The 23173-nt window shown below is 42.7% G+C and overlaps 1 protein-coding gene across 1 annotated transcript in view; it reads right to left on the reverse strand.

Annotated features, from left to right (window-relative positions):
* Positions 1-23173, reverse strand: part of PHAF1 (phagophore assembly factor 1) — a 299820-nt gene that overhangs the window by 148272 nt on the left and 128375 nt on the right. The window contains exons 4-5 of the mRNA XM_078670669.1: positions 10496-10539; positions 6296-6375 (exon numbers count right to left, since the gene is read on the reverse strand). Of these exons, the coding sequence (XP_078526795.1) occupies positions 6296-6375; positions 10496-10539 (124 nt within the window). The remainder of the gene's footprint in view (positions 1-6295; positions 6376-10495; positions 10540-23173) is intronic.

The following is a 23173-nucleotide window of genomic DNA, read 5'->3' on the forward strand; positions in this document are numbered from 1 at the left end:
CAAGCTAAGCCACTTGAAAGTTAAATCATTTGGGGCTTGAGGGTCCAAAAGTTATTCCCGCTCAGCTAGAGCCACGCATTTGGCTCGAGCCTTGCCTACCTCTGCTGCATCTTCAGCCCCAAGTACCCCACAGCAGAACACCTGCTGCTTGAATAGGTCTGTGTCTGAAGCCTTGTTAGTGGCATATACACTCTGAAAATCCTCATGACATTCACACAGATGCGCAGAGTACAACATGTATATACTCAGTGTGTGGGAAGGCGTGACGATTCAGGAGACAAAGTCTCGTGGGTCATTATGACCCGCCCCCCATTAAAAATAGTATTCCTCTCCCATGTAGGGTTTATTGCATTATCTTCCTGCAAGTGCATTGCAGACATTTAAGACGACACCGCACAATCCCATTGCATAGGCCACAGTGAACAGCAGTGATTTAGTTCCAGAAGACACAGCTTTACTACGGCACAAACATTGGATTTGCACTGCAGCAATAAAGCCTGCATATGTGCTAGTTAATACACGTGCTCCAAATAACCGGTCCTGATCGTGCCCGTTCTGTACAAATTCAAGTCTAATAACGACTCAGCCCATAGATTACATCCAAGTTACGCACACAGCAGTTCGGGTCACGAGCAGGGAGTCTGGAACCCCAAATCCATGACTCCCCGGGTTCTGCGGCCTCCCTGTCCATCCATCGAGCGTACGTAGCATACCCAGTGCATATTTGTGAAGATAGTCCACAGTGAGAAAGTAAACTGCGAAAAATGCCTCGCGCAGAATAACAGGAAACAGCAAAACGAGAAGAAACGAGCCAGGGTGTGAGGGAAGAGAAAGGAACGGTGGGAAGGGGGAGGGAGGAATCCCATGAAAGAGTTATAGAGGAAGGCAACCCATAATACACAGTACTAAAAAAAGGATACAGACACAAACATATATATTTCGAAACTGGAAGGGGGGACGGGCTCACTGACAGCGGGAGGGGGGACGGGCTCACGGACAGCGGGAGGGGGGACGGGCTCACGGACAGCGGGAGGGGGGACGGGCTCACGGACAGCGGGAGGGGGGACGGGCACACGGACAGCGGGAGGGGGGGGACGGGCTCACGGACAGCGGGAGGGGGGGGACGGGCTCACGGACAGCGGGAGGCGGGGACGGGCTAACGGACAGTGGGAGGGGGGACGGGCACACAGACAGCGACTCACGACAGCGGGAAGGGGGGCGGGGACGGGCACTTTTAATATGATTTTTTTGGGGTACCTTCTGACTTTCCATTTCTTTTACACCCTCCTCCTGCTGCTATTTTCCAAGTTTGCCTCTACACATGGTGCGCTACACCATTTTCCTTTCTTTTTATTTTTACCCTCTTACCTTCTTGCCACTCATATTTTAGTATCCCGCGGCGCACCCTTGCATTGAGTCTTCATACCCTTGTACTTCTACCCTCTTTACCCCCATGCCTCTTCTCCATGGCCCCTTTTGCAAAATCCATCCGCCTGCAGACTGCAGCTTTTCTCATCAGGGTTATTATGGTGGGCACAGAAAACAGACTACCTTTGATTTTTATTTTGTAATCCCTTTCCTCATGGTTAAATTAGTTGTTCTCACAACTCCTATAATTTTAGGAGCTGTAACAGGGTTTTTTGTTGTATATTTATAAGCTGAACCTGGAATTCCATAAAAGGTCCTGTACATTTTCCATGGAAGTCCTTCGATTTCATAGAATTTTCATGAAAATCATGAGATTTTTGTGGGAATCGTTTTTGATAATATTGGAGTTATCAGGCTGGTAGAGTTTATTTTGGATTTTCTTCAAAATTCGATAGCACACTTAATTGCGTATCAATTGAGCTGCAAAAGAGTTCCAGAGACCGGGCTGCTCCTGAGAAGGATTGGGAGGTGGCTGTATGTGACTGCATTCTTTTTTTCTTAAATCATGTCCGTTATGAATTCTGCTTCTAGACCTTTATTCCCTCTGTAATTCTTTAGGGTGGGCCTGCAATAGTTGGGCTGGGCTGAGAGTCATGAATGGCACGCATGCTCATTTAAAACAATCCTCAAGGGGGAGCCAATGCAGTTTGGGCGGTAATGTGATCAAATTTGCAGACACTAATTTGTCTGCCAAATATAGAATGGTAGGGAGGGGAGCGAGGGTGTAGTTTTGCTGTTTAATTTGGGATCTCAAAAACCTTGGTACTTCAAAGGTGAAATTCAGCTGGGCGTATGCGGGGCTTTAGTTTTTCTCTAGTTAAGAGAAATGTAGTTCTGGCTGACTTCAGTATGGCCGATCTGAGAGGGCACTAATAGAACTTGATCAATCCAGAAGCAGAGGAACTTTACCTCAATAGTCGGAAAGGGAGGTTGAGGAGTGGGGTGTGAATCAATCAGAATTCACATTATTCAGCCATTCAAAAGGTACCATGTTTTTGTCTCCAAATGGTGCCTTCAGATTTTCTGGGGATGACGAAGAATAGCTTAGACCATCCGGTTGTGTATTTTTCAGTCAGACCTTCCCTTCCATGAGAAATCTCAGCGGCTCCATATATGGACCGAAACAAACAGGAGCAAGTTGACTACCTTGGGGTACTTTGCAAGTGATAGGTGGGGCGTGATCGGGTTGGTCTCGACTAGGTCTTGGGATATTCCTTGCACTACTGGAGCATTTATGAGCTGCTAACACATCCATTGAAGAAGTGAACATTATTTGAGGTTTGTAGCTGGAATATAGTGTCGTGGTAGGCAGTAGGTGTTAGATTCTTGATGATCTTGAGCAAATCTTCGGCAGGGAAGACCAAAGGAAGTCAAGGGCTTACAGGATGCCTGTGTGTAATACCAGTGCCTGCAATTAGAGAAGAGGCTTTGCAATCACAATGGTTTACTTCCTTTAAGTGTACTCTATTAATAGCCTGCTGAGGAGTAAGTTGATCAGGCCCTTCCTAATCCAAAATGGTCAGCGGCCATAAAAGACCCAGGATCAATTAACGACACAGTTGATAATATAGCTATGGCAACTGTGACCAAAGAAAAGGAGAGACAACTGAGAATACATGTAATTTTTAGTAACCAGAAGGATGCTCCACTGTATTTCACAGCAGCCATGTTGAATTACAGCTCGACAACTGTGAACCTGTGCTTTAATATGTAAATAGAGTAAATGTTTTTTTTATTGAAGGAAAACTATGATTACATTTTTCAACCAGAAATATGGGAGGCTTTGTAGGACTTTTAGATGAAAACGATACCCATCCCCACACATAACAGGTGGCTTTTCAGGTCAATACCCAAAACCGAGACGCTCACAATTAACCACAGAACCAGACTTTATTGTAGAGAAGGCCTTCCAAAAAGTAATTGGTTTGAAGACCCAAGTGATCACAAAGGACTTTGGCACTGGAGCCCCTAAACAAGAAATTGCCGTAAAGGGCCATGTGGAGGGCATACAGAGCTTTAAAAGAAATTCTGCCCTGGACCGGAATCCACTGTACTTTGGCAAAAGGGGCTGTCTATGGGAATTTAGCAACCAAACTAGTCTCCAATCCGGCGAACTAGCCACCAAACCTGTAACTAGTCTTCAAGAATTTAGCCAGCCCAAAGTATACATCATTGCCATAATCAAGGCAGGACTCGATGATGGTAGCAACTTACATGTAGTGTAAGGTAAAGCATGGATTTAAACAGAAAGTAGGTGGAAACTGTTGCACAGACCTTTGCAGTCAGCTCGGATTGCTTTTGAACGGGAGGCCAAAAATCCTTACTCCCATCTCAGGGCTGAAACAAGTTCCCATGCTGTCAGACCACCAGGAAACAGAAAGGATTTTGGCACTCTTTCCTGCTATTAAAATGTCTTTTTTAGAGTTAGGTGTGATGCTTGGATTCCTGACTGCCATCAATCATTGCTGGAAGGGGGCTATAGCAGCATTCGAATCAATAACTAAGGAGTAATTTAGTTTAGCAAGAGACCCAACATAGATGTTAAATGATTTGAAGAGAGGCAAGTATCATGGGAAAATTCCCTAACCCAGATAGACAGAGGTGAAGAGGGCCATTTGGCTTAGTTATAATATGAAACCATATAGAATGAAACAACCCACTTAAGATCCTTACAATAAAATAAGTCTTGGAATCGCATAGCTAACTGGGTCAAAAGGTGCTGTCAGGCACATTCTTCATGGCGTTTGAAATTGAAAGGCAATTATGGAATACTTGCAATAAACGCTGCTGTACCTCAGAATCTAAATACTATTGAAAACTCACTAAACCTTTGACATTCTACTTCCTGAATGCCAAACAATCCGGGCTTATGCCTGAAGACTACTTGCATACCAGAACATAGATTTCAAATAGCACATGCATCTCTCCTGCTAAATCAATGTCCAGGAAGTATTATTTATTTTCAAAAGAAAAAAATGTTCTATCCATTAAAAATATAAACACAAAATAAGATATAGTTCAGCAAATATTAGGTTTTGGGTAAGGCTGGTGGGCACTTGTAGTGTTCTGTGCTTAGTGATCTAATCATATTTCGAATATGCCTTCTATAACATATCAGGACAGTAGCCAAATCAAAGTTTAGAAGGGGATAGAAAGAGCCTGCAAGTTTAGTTACAAATCAGTAATTTTGACAGGCGCGAGCTCAGCACATATTGTTTAACTGGCATTAGTTGACTGTCACTCTTCTATAGTCTTCTGCAGCAAGTCAAAATGGATGAGACTGCACCTGGAGAAAATATTTATTTTGTGGCTTCAGGCTCCCTAGCTTCCATCAGCGATGGGATATCCCCAGCACTTGGGGGTGACAGGTGCTCTACAGCACATGGACAGCTGGGCCTTGCACTGTGGGCTGTATTCAGACAGGCCGAGTTCTACTTCTCCGCCAGCTCAGGACACATGATTGTGTACAGGGGTAACTTTGACATGCCCTTGGTATTTTGTTCTTGCATCTCTGAGGACAGAGGCATACCTGCTGAACCTGGCTTATACACCCACACTTCCCCTACACTAGGGTGAAATGAACTTTACACATGGGAAGTTAGTAGGCTAGCAATATGTTTTGCACCCATCAAGGGACTCGTGACAAGTCTCCAGCACAAGAAAAAAAAACAGGGCAGCTCAGAATAAGATAAACAGGATGGCACATGCCTACTGCACCAGGAACTTTCAGCTCTACAGCCACAGACTGATCTAACAGGATCAGACACAAACATAATCCATAGAAATGCATTATCAAGGGCCACCTTCACACTCTTTTCTTTGAAGTGTAAAACTCCAGTTCTCCATCTTTTGAAAACTTTTCTGTTACCATGGACCTGAAGTCATGAACAGTACTGTAGTTCCACACCATATCAATGGAAAACCACGCCACACATGCCCAAGACAAAAGTACAAAAATGTATATTTAATAATCTGTAGTAATCGGTCACATGGACTTCAATGTATTTGAAAACTGAATTTCTCAAAACCTGTTCAGATTAAATATATAACTTGCATACTCCTCAACAAATAGGTCACTACTTAAAACTCTAACCATGGGTCTCAGGCGATTTGGCTTTAGCATTTTTAGGATTAGATCATGATCTATTCATAACTTTATCTCCTGTTTTCTCATCCAAGCTCAATCAAGAAGGTAGAGAAGCAGCCTCTGTGACTCGTTCATGATCGTCCTCCTGAAATGGAGTTAGAAGCCATGTGTAAAGTACTACATCAGGAAACGGACTTTCCTCTCCAAAGTAAGTACGAGTGTGAATCCTCTTGGTCTAAAAAAAAAATTGGCTTATTTATCGAATGCTGTTTCATGACACAGAGCAGTGTCAACTTGTGTGGCTTAACAGACTTGTGGCACGAGCCACAGTAGGACTCCACTGCACAATAAGGGGTGACCAGCTTAAGTTTCATGAATGCCGATTGTAGGAAAAACCCCTAGTCAACCAGCTTTTGAAGATACACATTGAAGGTTACAGATAAAAGCAGATCAGCTATGCAAGGACCTCTGCAAATTAAGCTCCCAGAGCACCCAAAGCTGGCAAGAGAAACAGAGCCGTCCCATTTCAAGAACGATCCATTACTACAGTGAATCTGTCTCACGAAACCTTCAACATGCGCCATATCAAAAGAATATAAAAAACACGCAGAACTCACCTTTGGAATAGGTTATGGAATTGCCAGAGAAAATATTCACTTTGTAATAATTAGATTGATCATGCAGGCACACAATGCTCACCGCATTCACATCACATGAGCAAGTAAAACGACATAATGGTACAAGATTAAAAATGACTGGAAAAGTTTTAATTTTGCTTACCTCCTGGATGTGTTGCACCAAATGACTGATCAATTTGTTCTATGGTTGGAGCTATTGCCTGAGAGTTAAAATGGACACCACTGAAAAACAAAGACAGTCATTTTATCCCAACTACAGATACTTGGTAATAGAATAACAATGTCAGCATTTAATGATAAAGTAGGCTAGATTGTATGTATAGAGTCCCACAGGAGTGAATGTGAATGGCCTCTCCACGAATATGACAGAGTGCATACAATTCAATAAGTGCACATGGGGAGGGATGCTGAGAATTGATGTGTGTGTGAGATTTGGTTAAGGTGGTGCTAATTATAGTTACTATTATTGTGGTCATTCAGCATTTATTTGATGATATTTGTTGAAACCCAATGTTGTGCTACTGACAGGAAGCAGGACATTGCCTCTGCGCCCCTGCTGAACCACTGGTTCATTTGATCAAGGATTGCGCAATACAGAACGTTTGTTTTTAAGTCAGCCAGGGCAACACCCAGATGAATGAACATTAGTAAGCTGAACACCCTCGTGGGAATGACTGTCTTGGACAATGTCCTGCTGGCAAAACCCAGATGTACCCTATTCTTATTTTTTTATATATAATTCTTTTTATTGAACAGTCATCAAGATATAGTAAACATTACAGAGGAAGCAAGTACATTACATTCAGCAATGGTAGTAATGAGTAACAGATAGTGTGGGTGTACAATGGATACAAACTATGGGGTTGGGGGATCAACAGGGTCAATTGCAATCGGGGGGGATACAGATATGTCCTCTGTAGGCGTTCCAGGACTCCCATATCCTTGACCATTTTTTGGGGCAGCCACGAGCCATGAAGACTGTCTTTTCTCTTTTCAGGCGTTTACTTCAGGTGCCTGCGGCGCCCCCCACTTTTGTGCTATATTCTTTTTTGCCACCATAAGTCCAAGCGTGGCCCATTGCGTATGACAAACATTTAAGTCAGTGGGCTCCCAAATATTTAAGAGGCATCGCCTTGCTTCAGGGTATAAGACGACTGAAAGCACCACACTCAGTACTTCGTCTATCTTGCGCCAGTATGTTTGGATATATTCACATTCCCATATCATGTGCAGAAATGACCATTCCCGCCCATACCCCCTCTACCAATCACTCAAGTCGGATCTACCCATCCGGACCAGAGTAAGCCCTGTGATGTAGACTCTGTGAAGGATTTTAAGTTGGACGAGCCTAAGCCTCACCGAAACGGCCACTACTCTATGTGAGGACACTGCCTTCTGACAATCCTCTTCGTCTATTCAAGGCCATCTCACACCCATTTCTCACGTAGTGGTCGGAGTGGGTCTGTCATATTAGTTTTTGGTAGGTTAGTGATATGGCCTTGTTGGGTAGGTGTCCATCCAACAATCTGTCTTCTAACGGGGAAGGTGCCAGAGGGGTGGAGCCGGCAGGGAATTGGGATTTTGGTGCATGACGAATTTGCGTGTATCTGAAACGATCTGAGTTAGCCAACTCATACCGCTGCTGCAGAGAGGTAAATGACTTCACTTTGCCCTTGTCCCACATATCTTTAATAGATGAGATTCCGATAAGATCCCACTTATCAAATCCTTTCGATTGCCATAACCTGCCTAGTTGCTCAGAGTCCCAAAGGGGGGTTGCCAGTGTAAGTCTTCGCTCCCAGCCCAGATTTTTGTTAACCGTGTGCCAAACGTGGAAAGAGTGGTTAGTTGGACCTGTAAGGGGGTATTGTTTGGAATATATTGCCCAATTCAAGTTCCCACCCGGTAAAGTCCATCTGTCCATGGCATAGCCGGGGTCATCAAGTTGACCATAGGTGCCCTGATTAATGGCTACGAGATGTGCTGCCCAGTAATATTTCTTAATATCTGGGAGGCTGATACCCCCGTCATACCAGTTAAGTGTGAGTTTAGTCAAAGGGATACAAGGCTTCCAGTCCCACAGCAGGTCTCTCTGCAGGCTCTCGACCTCTCTAAAATATCCCGCTGGGACTAGGCCCATGGCGTTCTGTAAGACGTAGAGGAAGCAGGGCAGTGACATATGTACCCTATTCTTGAATAGAAAATTAAACTCTTCTAAGTTTATACTCATGAAAAAATATATACTACCCATGGTAAACCTTTAATTTGCAGGTAGAATTATTTTTTTTGGGGGGGGGGGGGTTGTGAATCACAAATGAACACCATATCTTATCTTCAATCTACGGCAAACTGCAACTCCATTCTATAAAAACCCAGTCCTCATTCTTGTCAATTTTCTTATACTGTTCAAGAATCCCAAATTTATGGATGAAAAATCAAGGATGCAAGTAATGCCTTGATGAAAGAAGCAAAAAATACTTGTTGAGATGGGTAAAGGAGAAATTACAGCTTTCTCTTTAGGGCAGCAATGAGGTGAAAAGTGTTTTCATCCTGGAGTTGGAGAGAGCTAGGAACATACCCCAGCCTTGTAATTAATGGAGCAACAGAAAGACAGCATAAAGCAGCTCAATGGGCTATGGCAATGTACTGCATGCAAGTCTCCCCTAGTCTACATTCTCTGCAGAACACAGGCAGCCCAAGTACCACAACAGGATCAGGCATTAAGAAGGAAGGCTATATTATTAAACCACCTTTGCCTGGCATAATTTTCAGTTAGTTTGCTAAATCGTGGGTAGGTCTACTGTGTTACACTTTTACATGCCCCAGATGTCCTATCATCCTTAAGATTGTAAAAGTATTTAAATAGTCTCAATCTTTGCAATAAACAAATAACACTATTTCTGGTGGATTCTCTATATAACCGCAGATTCCTCAACTTTTGAATTCCCTCAAGCACTAGTCTAGTTCTGGAACTTTTACCAATTGCTTCAGTGTGCCAATAGGTGGCACAATCTGACTCTGTGAAGACATCATACCACCTCCCAAAGTGACAGCACAGAGCCATATTTATATAGGCACAACCCCTGATCACTAACGTCAGTTGTCTTTTTCAACAATATGCACTCTCAGACGTGGATCAACCATGACAGATTAGAAACATTACACGGTCAATATGGGACAATTTTAGAATTCTAAAAGTCTTCTCCACAGTACGGGAGGGAGGGAGGGCAGTGAGGAATTTTTGATTAGAGAATTTCCACCAGACAGTGTTACTAAAGGTAAGAAACTTTCTTTTGACAGATAGTTGTAACCATAGATTCCTTACCTTTTGAGCAGATACCAAAGCAGCACCTCCCATAGAACTACGCAGATTTGGGATCATCAAAGATAAATGTCCCCAAGGAAGTGGCCAGAGGGTAATCTTTATAGATATGTTATGTGAGTTGGCAAAGGTGAAAAAATACTGGTCGGATTTAACACTATGGCTAAAGAAACATAATGTTTACTACTTCAACTGGCATAAAATATAAGCTGAGTTGGTTCTGCTCGGTCTCTAAGCATGGAGGTCTGGACTGTGCAGGAATGTTTGCATAGCCCGGCCATGCAACTGGGACAGAAGGACCTGATACAGAGGTAGACTCAGTGGAAGGCGAATGATGAGCTGGTTGCAATACCACACTCCCCTGACCCGGTCTGGGGCAAACTGTCTTCAGAACGTTTGAAAGTAGTGGAAGGAGGGGTAAGGCACAGAGAAGACTGCAGTCCCACATCTCGTCTAGGAGACCATTCCAGTCCAGGTATGATGCAACCTTCACGGAGAGCTCTGGTTGTGTAAGGAGAACAGCCTGCCTTAGATTAGGTTGGCATCGGTCATACACCACTGACATGTTCTGTGCGGTCTTGCCCAAAAAAAGTGATGTTGCCTGAGAGACAAACTCAGCACAGAGCTCATTCCAGAGCTTGCATGCGCCACACCTTAAAGGCAAGTAAGCCCCCAAGAGACTGTAGACAGGGGCAGTGCGCCTTTTTCAAGTATGCGTGGTATGCTACCTTGTCAGGTGACTGGAGCACTGGTGGTCACTGCAGCTCTCAGGTGCAAGGTAAAGAGGGTGAATGCTGCATCAAGTAGATGGTCAGCTTTAGGAATGTTGCAGCCAGTCTAAGAAAACACTCGTGCAGTGGGAAAAACTGTATAAAAACAAGGGACTATTTTTAAAATTTCACGTTTTCGATATAGGGGAGATAATTATCTGCATGCACGAAGGAATGGGTAGGGCTGAAAGAGGGACAATTGAATTTCCAGCAACAACAAACATACATTTTAAGGTTACTATATACTTACCAATACTTTAACTTCACTTTAGTCAAGTCATATACTTCAATCACCTGAAAAAGCATAAGAGTTAAGGAGGTTAAGTTGAGAAATATTGCTGTACATAAAGAACAGGTTCTGTAGAAAGGTAGGGAAAATAAATTTAAAAATTACAGGTGGTAAAAAAATACCAACATCTAAACAAAAAACGTCAATAACAGCTTTAATGGGAGTTCCAAAGCAGACTACAGGAGCATCAATAAACCGGATCAGATCCACAAATGGCTAGACGTACCTGGAATGCATTCCAAGTCACATGGAAATCTACTGCAGTAATATTTCACCTCCAATTTGGGATACCACAGTGTACAGTACTTAGCGGGAGTGCAATTTAAGCAATGTTCCAAGTTTTTGAACCTGGTACTGGGGGGTAAGGGGGCATAACACTCTAATTCTGTATGTTCACGTCCTTTTCTGAGGTGTGCACAACTTTAATGAGGTATTTACCCACGCAATTTCCATCAGGTTCAAGCAAATCAGAAATGAGCAGGCAACCTCAATAGGGTCAAGGGCTTAACACAGGCACCTGTGGCGCAGGATAGCTCACAACCCTTCAGGGTCCCCCGCCCAACCCTTAAATGGGGGGCCCCATTCAGCTCAAGGCAAATGAATTGCTGTGGGATATGCAAAACTAAGGGGCCTCTCTTCACGATCTGCAAGAGAGACCCTTCATTTTGCGCTACGCCACTGCACAGGGTGCTGTTTTAGCTTAAACTGCAATCTCAATGCCTCAATCATAAAAAGAGATATTATTCTATGACATGTCAGCCGCACTCTATCTTGTCTAAAAAGCTTCTTAGCCCGCTCAAAGCTGGTCTTCCAGAACTAAAGAATGATGGTGGATTCAACCCAGATCTGTGACTGGGGGTGAGTGTGTGAAAAGTTTCTGCGCTCCGTCCATCATCTCCTTGTGTTTGCTTTGTTCGTCCTAAGTCGGCAGGGTATGCCCAGACGTGGGTTCCTTTCTCACTTTGCCACTTGATTCAAGCTAACCTGGCTGATGATGGGTGTTACCCAGAAACCGGTCCCAGGATGCTTGTTTCCGGTCCAGGGAAGATCTGGCTTGGAAGTTTGGGCTGGAGTGTTCCCATGAGGCACAGGGCCAAGATTGATTTGCAAAGAGCTGTGTCTGAACTGGGGTGGCGAAGTGAGCTAAAGAAAGATGATGGATTCAACCCAGATCTGTGACTGGGGGTGAGTGTCTGAAATGTTTCAGCGCTCCGTCCTTTACCTCCTTGTGTTTGCCTCATTGAGTAACAGCCATTTCTTTGTATTACCACATAGCAATATACTGCAGGATTTTTCTTTTATTCCTAGCACTGCAAACGTTTGAGGCGACCCTTAACTCACCCAGCTCCATCTAGCTCCTTCCCCTCGACATAAACGATGCAACCGAAACAGCTCCTTCTACTCCACCTCATAAGAACTAAACAACTTCTAGAGATCCTTCTTCCCCACAGCATATCAACTACGCAACTCACACGGCTACTTCTACCCCACCGCATATCAACTATGCAACTCACATGGCTACTTCTACTCCACAACAGATCAGCTACGCAACTCACACGGCTACTTCTACCCCACAGCACATCAACTACGCAACTCACACAGCTATTTCTACCCCACCGCATATCAATTATGCAACTCACACAGCTACTTCTACCCCACAGCATATCAATTACGCAACATGGAGAGCTACTCCTACCTCACAGCACATCAATTACGCAATGCAGAAAGTTGAAATTTGTGAATCAGAAACCCCAACGTTATTTCTTCTATAAAGGCAAAGAAAACCCAAGTGCTGGATGGAGGTTTATTAATAGTCTTTGCAAACAACAACCAAGTAAATGATCAGCGTAAAGGAGAGTGAAAAGAAAATATTGAGAGAAATTGTGGCATTTTAGATTGTCCTCAAATTCTCGTACCCCACAATCAACTGTGGAGGAGGCCTAAACGTTTTCTGCTGAATAAAGGAGTCCGCTTAAAATGCGAAATCACTTTTGTTACAAGAAATGAGTACCTGAAAGAGTGGATTTTCCACAAAAATAATAAAAGGCTAATAAAATAATAACTAGTAGTTGTAGCTCAGAATATGATTTGAAAGGTGATGTAATCCTGTAATTGAGTTCAGCATTTTGAGCAACTTAGCATTAAAATCCGCTTTTCCATCAACAGGCACTGCCAACTGCATCCCTTTCTTGTATCCAGGGAATCCGCGAATCTGTGTGATAATTAAGTTATGACCTCAACAGACAGCTGGAGCCATTAAAACTTGATTAGAAGTCCCAAAGCTCCAACTGTCGGAACACCACAATTTAATTTACTTCTTCACAGTGGGCACGAGAACACTGCGTGATAAACTGAGCCAATGAGGCAGCCCCATTGCCCAAAAGCAATTCTTTACAAATGTCTGGTCAACTGGAGAGCACAAGGCTTCCTACCAGGTCAAGTACAGCAGCGAGGCCTCCTGAGGAAGGAGAGGTATATTTGCTGATTTTACCATTGGAAAGCTATTAAAAGCGGCTGGAAGAAAGGCCATTCTGCTTCACACCTCCCAAAGCCTTGTTTCTGGTTTACTGCTTGTTTAGGTGGGAACATGCTGCATAATTTATTTACTTGAATAAGGACCATGTGTCTGGAAGAACCAGTGGGAATTGGCACTACGTTCTCCAAACGGTATGTTTTAGAAAGGAAGTGCTTCCCGACATTCTGGTTGTGTGAATGGGTGGCATCCAGTGCTTAAAAGTTGTAAAGTAGTATTAACACCGGTGTTAGATTGCCCGGCTATTTTATCCGACGGTATCACAAGGAACTGCCAAAAGGTGCATAGTTTCAGCCCAAGATATAATCAATCTCTACTGTTCTTTTGGTCAACCAGATGAAATGGATATGCAGAATCAAGTATGTAGCTGAGAATCTATAGCTGGCTTGTTCAGCGAATGTGTGTACTACATGCAGCCAACTTGGACTGGCAGTGTGCGTACGACTGTTCCTATTGGAGTAGGGCAATGCCTAATATGCAGGTAGTTGGTCCACTTCTGTAATGGACTGCTAAGAAACGATGGTGTGGAATTCACCAGGGTTAATTACCAGTGTTCAGAATTATTCAAGTACTTCCATCTATCACTTTTTTGCTGTCTAAATAAGCTCACTCAAAGTAGTATGGCTGCGCACAGATGCAGGTTCTTTCTCACTGCACCACAGGCATGCACGCTGCACAAGACAGCTCTGGGGTGGCTTGTGTTTCTTTCTAAGTTGACAAGGCCAGGCACTTTGGGAAGGGGTTTTCTTAACAAAACACTATTGATGCAGAGTTTGATGTGATTGGTCCCCTTCTCTATAAACACAGACAAGTTAAAAACAATATCATGGAAGGCACGAAGATAAATTGCCAGCGGTTCAGATAAATTCAAACATTTCCATTGAGCACTTTTTGCTGGGTAGTTACGTACAACAGAAACCTGCAAGTAAAAGGATAAGGGTGTGTGGGAGAATGTCAACCATGCCAATGGCCACTTGTCACATTTAAAAGTGGTGGGGAATATAAGTTTGGTATGACTTATGTAGTGAGCAACACAAGCAAGCTTAACGGACAAACGTGGGATCCAGGCTGCGTCCTACTCCAGAGAATTTGTTTTTTTTTAAAGATTGGCAAACGGTGAATTTTAAAGCAAAGTAATTGAGTGATAAAGCAAGGCTTATTAAGCAGTGGGAACGTATAGTCTTGAAATAGTTAACACATTAAAAACTGCCCTACATCTCACTGCATTAAAATGTTCAACAGTTACTGTAATGTGCAAACTGTACAACGCGTCTTCAGCCTTTTAAATGTGTGCTTGCCCAGTGTCTTGCACTGCATGCGGCATCAACTTTGGAAGAAATGCTCTAACCAGGGTTCGGGAAGGACCCACAGCTGCTGATTGCAATCAGTCATATAGAAATATGTGAAGACAAGTCTTTAAGTGGGAAGAAAAATGTGGGGGCTCTCTAAACAAGAACATGTCAAATAAATTTCTGTGGTTCACATATTGTGCTACCTGACCAGTATTTGGTTTCTCTAAGATGTAATTGCATCTAGATATAGAACACAACAACTGGCATACACCCATAACCTGTCTGTACGATTGGCTTTGACAATGGTTGTTAGCTGTTTAAGGTAAATGAGTAACAACAAGGACTTGTTATAAATAATTGACCTGAAAAATGTTTCAATTCTGAGATTTCAATAGAATTGAGGCCTGTGGAAGAGGTTTTGGCCTTCAGTTATGTGTGCTTTATGTTAGATATGTATGTCCTTTTTCTCTGCACATCTCGTCCATCTGCACATCTTCCACCACCTTTCTTTCCTCTTCAGCACCCTCTTTTCACTCTTCCCCGAATGCACTTCCTTGCATCTCCCTCACTCGACCACTTCCAAACACACACTTCACTCAATCCAATTTAAGCAATTTATTTCCTTCAACTTTTGACCTGTAAATATGTTGCCATCTGTGCACCCCTTCACACACATTTTCACAAAATTGCAATTACAACTGGATTACATAATCATTGTTCTGGGTGCTCTGCAGAGAGGCCAGCCCACTGACAGGCATTTTCCTTTGGCTTCAGGATCAGAGCTCTAAATCAAAGCCCTTCATAAACACCTGGCATGGCTCAAAGTACGCACGGAAAAAACATACACAAACATGATTAAATAGCTAACTCTTGAGGAAGGCCAGAATAATGAAAACTTGAAATAAGAGGAACTAAACCACTGACAAGCATTGCCTTACGTTTTTAACACATTGTTCGCAAATCAATCCATGTTATTGCCATTCATTTTGTTCGGGCATGAAGATCGGGTCAGTTTTAATGTCACACAGTAGATAACTGCCTACTGTAAACACATATCTCTCGTTTTGCGCTCGACTCGGATATTTGGATCAACTTCACAAGGGAACAAGAACCCTGGCCTGCTCGTCTTTTGGATCAATTTCACAGGGGAATAAATGCAGCAGCTCCAGTTTTAACAGGGCAAGCGAGGTCTCAGCACAATATACATAACAGGAGATTAGCATTCTAACCCTTACCATTGCAGAGAACAAAGGCATCAAAACATACGTTCTTGCATCCACTCCAACATGTGACAAATGGGAAAGGGTCGGATCTATACCTGTAAATGACAGACGGCTGCTCTCATGCAGGAACGGAGTCCCCAGCGCTCGAAACCATGACTGAAAGTATTACTGGCCTATAACGGAGACTGCCACAGACTACAATGACAATAAAGGGCTTTAGAACAGTAAGCCCTGTGTGTGTGTCACAGTTCAGAAAGTTGATTTACCCCTCTGGCTTCCATCTCCTGCTTCAGAGCAAGTCAGGTCAGGCAGACAGGGATAGACAGATTAGACATAAAAACATCGATTTGGTTAGAGATACAATAGTTTCTCTAAACAAATCGACCTATTTGATATTTGTACAGGAATGTGAAGAAATTTCAGGGGGGCTCATCCCCATAGCCCTAATGGAGAATCCACTCCTGAACCATTTCCTTGCAAGGTCCAAATCTTACACTGCTCAGGCAGGAGCTTCAAATCTAATCATACTCAGAGACGGGTATCCTCTGTATGGAATGTGGTGAAGACCATCAGGGTAAATGTGAATGAACAGAATAAAAGTGACCACAACTCATACTGAGCCAGACGCATAAGTTACTTATTTAGATTTTCAAACGGTAGTGTGCATTTATTTACCAAGTAAGAAGGAATAATTATTGGCATTCTCATTTTTGGTCTTGAAGTTTCGAGAGTGGTCCCACCTAGTCAGAGTTCAAGCCTGCGTTAGTGGAGTGATAAATGGGGCTTAGGCTTACTGGTCGAACTGCTGAGCTATCCTCAAATGTGTCCACCATCATGAAAAAAGTGGCGGAAGCAACAATCACCAAGAGTAAAAAAAAAAGAAATCTTGGTGCTAGTGCCAAAAATATTCACAATTCTTCTGTCATACAACTCCCTCACCAAGGCTCACTATGAAGAAATCCTGTCATAATTATTTTAGTTCAGAGGAACATCAACAAGAAATGGCACAATTTAAAAGAAAACTGCAAGTGAGCATGCTTACTAAAAGAATGAAGACATAGGAAAGAATGTACTGAGGTTAAGAATTGCAAATAGTGAGACTACCAAAGAACAAACCTATCGGAATAGCAATAAAATAGTTTGCACAAAAAAAAGAAATAAAAATAAAAGAAATTTAAATAGAATTCCAAAAATAATACCTCCAAATTGCGGTGTTACTGAATTGGTACCCCAGTCAAATGTGCATTTGAATAATTTATGTGAAAAATGTCAGAGCCAATGCAGAGTTCTCCCTGTCTTCTCGAGTGATATATAGAAATATATGTTTCCATTAGTGTGTAGTAAATTAAATGTTGTGAGAATTGGTGCGAGTTTCGCAGGATTGTCCGGCTTTAAGAAAGTTAGAGTTTTTTTATTTTCATGGTGTCTTGTCGGCATGTTTCGTGAGCTTCAGTAGTTTTCGAATTTTTTTATTTTGTTGCACTTTGGGTAAAAATCCGCTTTTAATGTTGTGCTGAAAGGAGATGAGAATTTCCTCAAAATGGCTGCTTAAACATAAATCCCCTAGGCCTACTTAATAGCTATTGTGATAGAATAATTATACAAGAGTTTTTGCCCTTAGAAAACATCAGACTGGAAAACAGTTTCCCATCAGATTTACTGTACCAGGTTACTTTCCGTCACAGTATTTTTTATAACAGTATTTTCTGTAACATAATACGCATAGAGCCATAGCCCTACACGAGGCGCATTCTATGGGCCACTCTGGGATGCTAAAAATGTGAGATCACTCAGGCTGAATAGGAATGGAAGATGGGCTGCTTAGTACTGTCTTGGCAGGTCTAATTTGCAGGCAATGGCTCCTAGAGTGGAGGGGAATAAGTCCTCTCTATCACACTCTGCCAAGTTTATGAGTCTCAATAGTGCTCCATTAGATACAGTTTGTATATGAAATTGGGGAGAAGGAGGGTGGGTGGGAGAGTTACAGTCCAAATTATCTGCAACATTTAATGTTACAACTGCTGACAGTTTTCCAGATCCACAAAAGAGCCTGGAGTAAAGGTCTGAACAGAAGTTAAGAATCTGCCCTTTATGCTCTTCCAGCTGGAGGAGGCATGTGTGCAGCGTTGTACTAGATTAGGTTTAGTTGGCACAAGAGACAAGCTGACCATGTGCTCTAGCAGGATGCAGCGCCAAGAAATCTACCAGTGTAGACATTATTTCACTCAGCATCATCTGAAGCAGTCAACTTTACACTTTAGCCCGAAATAACGATTACAAATCAAACTGACCGATTTACCCTTGGTAAGTGTGCAACTGTTGTGTTTTGCAAACATACGCAAAGAAATTAGCAAGAATGTATATTAAAAACTGAGTGGCTCAGCCTCCAAGGCACACCAGCCCTGGCCCTCGAGTGTGCTCCTTTTCATGCAGCTGGGCACATGATAATGCGGTCACTCGCAGTGCAAGATAGTGAATGGATGAATAAGAGTTGACCTATTGTCACATGATGTATGCTGTGGTGGGTGGATGACACCTTAAAAGGCCAATGGAGGAAGAGGGGTGAGCAAGTGTCCCTTTATCCATGTATATAGAATATCGTAACCGTAAGCATCTGTTCATAGCTGTAGATTCACATGCTCTGCATAGTCTTGCAATCTAGTGTTGTGCTTGGATGTTTACAACTTTTTTTCGAGTCACGAAGTATGGTGTGACTTGTCCCTTAGTTAGCAATACTCATGACTCAATTGCTAGATTGTTTATCACACAGCGGATGAGCGTACGGATGAAGCTGTAAGTAGAAACAATTTGCTAAGTATGTCTGATGTGGTGTACAAGGAATTATGAGTTAAAACAATCACTGTGTTCCAGGGAGGTGGATGAGCACATGTGAATCTACAGCACTACAGTCTACGAACAGATGTTTAAATGGTAAGTAACATACTATGCTCATAGCTGTGTGTCTGTAGATATGCTCTGCACAGACTAAAGCAGTATTCCCATAGCAGAGGTCATTCAGTGGATGGTGCAGGCATTTGAAACAAAGTCCTTAAGATGGTATTGCCAAACATAGCTTGTTGGCATACTAGGATGACCACACAATAGTGTTTGGTGAAGGTACATGGCTTTGACCATGTCGCTGCCTTACAGATGTCTGCTATAAGGATGTTTCAGAGGAAAGCTGTAGTGGCTCCCTTGTTGACGGCAGAATGTGGCCTTATTGGGGGAGGGAAGGTTCACTTAGCTTTGAGGTAGCAAGTCTGGATGCACTTGACAATCCACCTGGCTATGCCTGCGTTTGATACAAGATGGCCCTTGTGAGGTTTATCAAAAGTAACAAAGAGTTTTGCAAAAGTGTTTGGTCATATAAAGGTAGCACAGACAGGGTCAATTAACATCAAATGTATGTAAAGCCCTTTCAGTTCACAAGTCTGGTGTGGGGGGGGGGGGGGGGGGGGGGGGGGGAGACGGGGAGTTCCATAGTCTGGTTAAGGTGAATAGAGGATAACATTTTGGGCATAAACCTGGAATTAGGTCTAAGAAGGACCCTGTCATTTTGGAATTGGAACAAAGACTCTTCTAGTGTGAACCGCCTGTCGATCGCTAATGCGCCTTCAGGAAGTAACAGAGACCAGGAAGGCGACCTTCCATGAGAGGCCCGGAAGTCTAGTAAAGACCACATTAAGGTTCCATAGCGGGACAGGTGGAAGTCTTCGTGGGAAGACTCTTAAGTCTCTCTAGAAAAGCCTCGATTACCGGGATCCTGAATAGCGAAGTGTTGGTTATTCTGCACGTATACAGCAATAGCGGGCAAGTGAAGGCTTATAGAGGGGTAGGCAAGGCCTGACTTTTGTAAAGGAAGGAGATAGCAGATTATGTCCTGGGACACAGGCTTACGGGATCTAAGCGAGTTGAAATACAACAATGGACAAATGTTTTCCCCATAGTGGCATAACAAGTACATGTAGTGGGTCATATTGCTAGATTGAGCAGCCTGTGGTATGGGCGCCTGGCTCTGCTTTGTTTCTGTGTGAGAAGCTCCAGCCTGTTGGGGAGCTTCTTGTGGGGGACAACCAACATCGTGAGGAGTGTTGAGAACCAGAGCTGCCTGACCCATATGGGAGCCACCAGGATGAGGGTGAGGGATGATTCCTGAAGCTTTCTTACAACGTATGGGAGACGTGGGAGAGGGGGCAAAGCATAGGCAAAGATTATTACCCAGCTCATTCATAGAGCACTGACCAAGGACGGAGGGTGTGAAACCTGGAGGTGAGGTTTGTGCATTTTGCTCTTTCTAGGTGGAGTAGACGTCTATGTCGGGGACACCCAAATGGCAGAACTACGCGAATAAGACTTGCGGGTGAAGTTCCCACTCGTGAACTTGTTGATGTGTCCTGCTGAGCAGGTCTGTGCGAGAGTGGACATCTCATAAAAATATTTATAAACATCTCCTCTTCAAACTTACTAAGGGAACCTCCAATTTCCACACCTCTTCAGGTCGATTAATCTTTGCCACTGTATTAGAATGAAGCACAACTTAAACGTCACTAAAATAATCATTGTCTTACAATATTTAATGTTCAGTCAATGATCAGAGTTTTGATGAAGCATTAAAAAATCTTTTTTCCCTTTAAGAGATTAGTCTTTATTTTTGTCCTTTTATTCAGATTAGTAAAATAAAACCGTTTACTGAAATATTGAGAAAATTTAGTTAGAAGCATACAAAATATCATTGTGTTCCATAAAGGAATTAGTCCCCATCTTAATCTAAAGGACCTAACCTATCTTAAAAAGAACCCATAAAGAGTTATTTTTGTAAAAGAGCAAGTAATATTTGGAGCAAAAGAATAATAACTATGAAAAGGTCGAGCTCCCCATAATGAGTAGTTCTGGAAACTCAGTCGAGTTCCCTAACAGCATGCTTTTTAAACCGTTAAAACAGTTAACAGCAGCAGCTATGATCAGCATAAAGACAGAAAGTCTCCACACAAAGGGTAAGGAAAACAAGGAAATCAATGTTAGCAGTAGCTTATGGCAATTCGGGCTAGCACAACAAAGTGCTAAGGGGCATGGCAGAGTAGGGTAGGGGGTCAATAGAATGCCTTAACTCTCTAGCTAGGAACACATACTATATAGAAAGCACAAAATATGTTTGCAAACTATGAATGCTGAATCATTTCTAACCAATAGGAAAGGATCTTCCAATGATCTGTCGTCTTCTTTCTCGATTCCCACTGTAAACGTCCATTTCGACAGGTAGTTATTTGAATGTGGCTACAGCGTATTATAAAAAGATACTTCTAGGAAGGTTCTCATGAGAACCTTTGCAAGCCTACTCTGTTAGCTATTCAGGTTTTTTTTTACACAATGGACTGCTCTATGAAATGTAACATTAATATCTTGCATTTCCTAGTTAGATCATAGAATTGAAACCCACAGCAAGCCTTTTCTACGTTATTATACTTATTCATTCTAAGCATGTGGCAGAGGAAACTATCTAAAATATGATGAAGTCATATGGTGTGAGGAAGGAAAGAAATACAATTTGCAGCAAAAAGCACATTTCAGGGAGATGTCAAGTTCTACAGTTCAGTTGTAACAATAAATTTATATTTTTAAAAAATGAAATAATTTTATAAAAATGGGTAGGGAATACAAATCGAGAAAATAGAGGCCTCGCAGTAAAAGAATAGTAGAAATGGGAGCTTTCTGCAAAAATAAGCAGCATTTTAACTTTTTGCACATTTAATAAAAGCACATTTTCTCTAATCACTATTGTGACATGCAATTTCAATGTTAACTTTAAAGCACATTTCTACATTGGTCTGAGGTAAATTTACTTTAATAGTTTCAAACTCCAAATCTGTAATGTTGTCTATCCCGGGGAGGTACTCCACTACTCCAAAAGGTGATTTATTCAATATTCAATCCCCAAATGCCAAAATGCGCTGCACCAGGCCAAAAGAGCTCCAAGGACTATGTGATGCTCTGCTTGTGCAGATAGTACATGGCAGTTATGCTGTCCGCTCTTCAGGACTATTTTGCCCTGATTGTCCAGGAATAAAGCTTTGAGGGCTAGCTGGATGGCTAGAAGTTCTAGGTGATTAATATGGAGACCGCAATAGTGAGGCGACAATGTTCCTTAGACTGTGATGTCTTGGCGATGCACCATCCCCACCCAGTAAGTGAGGCGCATGTGGTAGTAGTGACTTGTTGAATGGGGTCCATAAAGATTACTGGCTGTGGTGCTAGAGGAACTCCTATGGTTTGGAACCACGTGATGAATTTTTGACTACCATGATTTCGACTTTTGGTATTTTACATCATTTTTTTCCTGCATGTGCCTTTCTTGACTTGAAGATTTCTTTTGTATCTCTTTGTAGTTTTAGCAGAGTGGGAGCTGTCACAGAGTAGAACAGCCTTGCCAGGAACAGAAGGAGTGGTATGTGCTTTTGAAAGCATGAGAGAGAGAGAGAGGGAGAGGGAGAGGGAGAGGGAGAGAGAGAGGGAGAGGGAGAGGGAGAGAGAGAGGGAGAGAGAGAGAGCGAGCGATGTGGAATGTACTTCATGGTCTCAAAGTGCAGTGTTATAAGCAGTGATGCTCAAATGTGCATTATGTTGTACATTGGGAGATGAAGTGTGTGATGCTATAGGCAGTGGAGCACAAATGTGCATTGTGTTGTACATTGGGAAGTATTATGAAGTTCGTAGTATTGGCTTTGACATGCCCTCATGTCATCTTGAATTCTGACTCTGTCTTGCTTGAACAATTGGATTGTTGTTGAAAATACAGTAGGAGACTATCATAAGCTTCGTTATGATAAAGGTTGGAACACATGAGAATGCAGAAGGAACATGGGAACTCCTTTTCCTTTGGAATGCTTGCATGGAAAGTGGTCGATTCCAGGAAGTTTCCTTGGCGCAAAGGGAACGCCTCTCAGAACCTTCTAGAGTGTTTCGAGATTATAAAGCTGGGGTTTGTGGACTTAGAAACTGGGATTGTTTGACCCTGAACGACAGACGTGTCTACTGTGCAGAAGTTCCCGGTTTTGCTCAGTCTCTTGACCCCGGCTGTGAATTCTCCAAGTCTGGAGTGAGCCAAGAAAAAGTTTGCAACCAGTGATGTATCTTGTTTTTGATTACTGCCATTGTGATGCGTGACTGTCTGTGTGCACCTTCAGTTTCCAGTGGCTGTGACCGTCATTGTGATATGCAAGTGTCTCTGAGCACCTTCAATTTCCAGTGGCTATGATCATCTGAGGTGTTTTATTTTGTATTCTTGTCATTGTGATGTGTGACTGACTGTGTGCACATCCAAGTTAATCATCCGATGTATTTAGTGTACATAGCTTTCCGATTTCTTGCAGGTCATCCAGTATTATCTGCTTGTGCTTAATTTCATATTATTATCCATGCATTTAACAGTTGCATTTGCCAAGTGTGTTGTTATTGCCTGTGTGTGTGCTCACACACACACCTACCTACCTACACACATACACACACCTTTCTGTTCGAGATCATTGCATAAATAAAACCCCAAGCCTAATTCATTTTATAAAGTGAAATCCCTTTCCAGGTGGTGTTGTCTTTA

Source organism: Lissotriton helveticus, chromosome 12, assembly GCF_964261635.1.
Source record: "Lissotriton helveticus chromosome 12, aLisHel1.1, whole genome shotgun sequence".
Classification (NCBI taxonomy): domain Eukaryota; kingdom Metazoa; phylum Chordata; class Amphibia; order Caudata; family Salamandridae; genus Lissotriton; species Lissotriton helveticus.